This window comes from Cyprinodon variegatus, unplaced genomic scaffold, assembly GCF_000732505.1.
Source record: "Cyprinodon variegatus isolate N-32 unplaced genomic scaffold, C_variegatus-1.0 Scaffold55, whole genome shotgun sequence".
Lineage (NCBI taxonomy): Eukaryota > Metazoa > Chordata > Actinopteri > Cyprinodontiformes > Cyprinodontidae > Cyprinodon > Cyprinodon variegatus.
In genome coordinates this window covers 1,477,738-1,480,829 of record NW_015150508.1, presented here as the reverse complement: position 1 = coordinate 1,480,829, position 3,092 = coordinate 1,477,738, and the positions used below count along the sequence as shown (strand labels likewise).

The following is a 3,092-nucleotide window of genomic DNA, read 5'->3' as shown; positions in this document are numbered from 1 at the left end:
TGTCACATTTAAACAGAGCACCAGGCCAGTTGAGGACACTATGAAGTTGAAAGCTAACAAATATAGCAAAAATAGAGAATAGAGATAGAAAGAAACAATAATGAAAAGTGGAGCTTATGTTCTCCAGAAGCCTAAGCCTATAGCAGCATCAATAAGGATCCCTGAGCCAAAGAGGGAAGTTTTAACCATAGCTTTAAAGTAGACAGGGTGTCTGCAAAATTGACTGATTGGTTGGTTCCACAGGAGAGGAGTATGATTTAAAAAAAAAATGATTCAAGATCTGCTTTTGAAAATGTGCAATCAACTGTTGGAAACGTTTTCTATAAGGTTCCTTCGTCAATGGTTCAGCTGAACTTAAACTTTTGACTAAATTTTACATGCTGTCCTCAGAAGGTTCTCCAGAAATTTCAAAACTTCACATTTAAGAAGGCTTTAGGGAACTTTATCCCAGATATTCCCTGTTGTAAAACTAATTTATAGCTCTTCAAAACTCTTCATAAGATGACCGCTTTAGTTCTAACTATGTAACCTTCAGAAAGCCTTTAGCAAAATCTTCCATCTTCAAAAAATTAATATAACCATATTTTTCATGCACTTTGCGTAGAGATGCGCATTCTGTGCGCATTCTCCTTGGTTTTGGTGGATGCGCTTGATATGCGGGGCGGGACAGCTGGAGCAGAGAGGGGCGGATCCCTGCAGTTAGGAAGCACATGATAAAACTGGGAAAAAAGTTTGCAGCTTTGCAGCTTTTGCTCTTCGGCTCTTCCTGAAAGTGAAACACCTTCCACAGCAGCCGACATTGCTCTCTGACACCGTAACTCTGAACATGGCCTCCACAGAGCTCGGTAAGTTTCTATATTTTCAGCTTGTTTCACTGAACTTTCTGTGCCACATGCGCGCAGCTAGCTAAGCTGCTAGCATCGCCTCGCATGGAGTGATTGCTTTCCTTAACAAGAGCTTAAAATGAAGTTTCTTCTCTGTCATTGCAGCTCTTTTAAGTGTATCAGATAAAACCGGGCTGGTGGAGTTCGCCAGACGGCTGGTGGATGCGGGGCTGTCCCTGGTGGCCTCAGGAGGCACATCCAAAGCGCTGCGTAATGCAGGGCTGGCTGTCAGGTTGGAAAGCTGTCCTCAGATTGCATTTGGTTCCTGTGTGCCTCCCTAAGCTGTGTTTGTCTCTGCTGTGTGTCAGGGATGTGTCTGAGCTGACTGGACACCCGGAGATGCTGGGAGGCAGAGTGAAGACTCTGCATCCTGCTGTTCATGGAGGCATCCTGGCCAGAAAAAGCGCCTCTGACGCTGCAGACATGGAGAAGCTGGGATACAGCCTGGTCAGGTAAGGATGGAACATCTCCAGCATCTAAACACGCATTCTCTCATTATTATAGGTATTTTTATTAGCTAGAGCTTTAACATTGCAGGGGTGACTTTATCAGAGAGTTTCTGTCACCTCTGGCTGGAAAGCTCATCAGTTCCAGAGCAGAATATGCATCTACTATGAGTGAGCACGTGCTTTGGATTAAGCATTGGATAACTGATGACTGCTGATCATCTTGTGACTCCTGTTTGCTCAGGACCAACAGAACTGATTCAATCACATCCAGTCCTCCTCTGTGCTGACTGCTGATTGATTTAACCAGAGAACAAATGCATTCCTGAACTTCTGCAAAGACTTTGATTAAATGAAGACTAATCATGAAACTGAAAACTACTACTGGCATTGCAGAGAATTATCTATTTGATCAAAACATTATTTAAGAGTAATAGAAAACTTTAATTTCAGGATTATTATGAAACATTATTAAGTCCATAAGTTCTTATTACTGTGTAGAAAGCACAGAAAGGAACTGCTCCCATGACCTCATCAACTTTAATATCTAGGTCCACAAGACCTTAATCATTAAAATGTTCCTGAAATGTTTAATCTGTGAAAACGGATCTAAATATTTAAATAAAATAAAACACTTTTTTTTCATTTATAATTTTTTTCAGTCGTAGCCAGTAATCCAAATAAGACTATTTTCATAGCTCCAATGATGTGACGTGTCCATAGCTACCCTGAATGTGGATTTTAATTCATACAGCAATAGCTGGTAAATGTAAATATTTTTTTTTTTGAAGTTGTTAAACTTATTTTCTGTATTTTTTAGAGTGGTGGTTTGCAACCTTTACCCCTTTGTGAAGACTGTCTCAAGCCCTGATGTTACTGTGGAGGATGCTGTTGAGCAGATTGACATAGGTACATTGACCTTAAAAGAAAGTCTCTTAAAAAAAAAAAAAAAAAATAATATATATATATATAATGTTATTTTCAAATAATATCCAAAAAAACATTAGATGAAGAATTCCTCATTCTTGGTGTTTCTTTAGGTGGTGTAACTCTGCTGCGAGCCGCAGCTAAGAACCATGCCCGGGTCACCATTGTGTGCGATCCTGCTGACTACTCCCAAGTTGCCAAGGAGATTGAAACCTCAGAAGACAAAGATACCAGCTTGGAAACTCGCCGAACTTTGGCCCTTAAAGTGAGGCTTTTCTTTTCCTTTTCCTTCAGTATTTTATTTTGCTGTATTTACCGTGGAGGACTGGGACTTATTCATCAGACCTCACTGAAAGAATGTGTTAAGTTCCTATCATATATTATCTTGCCTGTACTTCACTACACAGGTTTTGTAATTACAGCAGAGATCCACACAGCTTCCTACTCTTGTAGAAAGTAAAACGGCTCATTTATATTTATATTAGGGCTGCAACTAACAATTATTTTCTAATCGATTAATCTGTCCATTATTTTTTTTTATTAAAAATCAGATACCAAAAGGTTCCTTTAAAAAAGTCTTTGATACAATCTAATCTACATTGTTGGTATAATTGCAGCTCCAAGTGAGTTGCTCGGTCAGCTAAAGGCATGTTTTAGAGTCTTTATACTCCAGGTTATAATTAAAGGAATAGTACACCCAAAACATGATTAGCCTTCATTTTCTACTCACCCCCATGCTGAACAACACTCCGGAGTACTTTTTTGATATCTCAAATGCATCTGGAGATCTGGGAGGCTTCTTGCTGTCTGCTGACATTCAAATAATGGAGGTCTA

At 39.6% G+C, this 3,092-nt stretch overlaps 1 protein-coding gene across 1 annotated transcript in view; it reads left to right on the top strand.

The window, feature by feature from the left end:
- Nucleotides 1-684: 684 nt before the first annotated feature.
- atic (5-aminoimidazole-4-carboxamide ribonucleotide formyltransferase/IMP cyclohydrolase) overlaps nucleotides 685-3,092 on the top strand; it is an 8,030-nt gene continuing 5,622 nt past the window's right edge. The window contains exons 1-5 of the mRNA XM_015371230.1: nucleotides 685-845; nucleotides 990-1,116; nucleotides 1,193-1,336; nucleotides 2,151-2,239; nucleotides 2,371-2,522. Of these exons, the coding sequence (XP_015226716.1) occupies nucleotides 827-845; nucleotides 990-1,116; nucleotides 1,193-1,336; nucleotides 2,151-2,239; nucleotides 2,371-2,522 (531 nt within the window). The 5' untranslated portion in view covers nucleotides 685-826. The remainder of the gene's footprint in view (nucleotides 846-989; nucleotides 1,117-1,192; nucleotides 1,337-2,150; nucleotides 2,240-2,370; nucleotides 2,523-3,092) is intronic.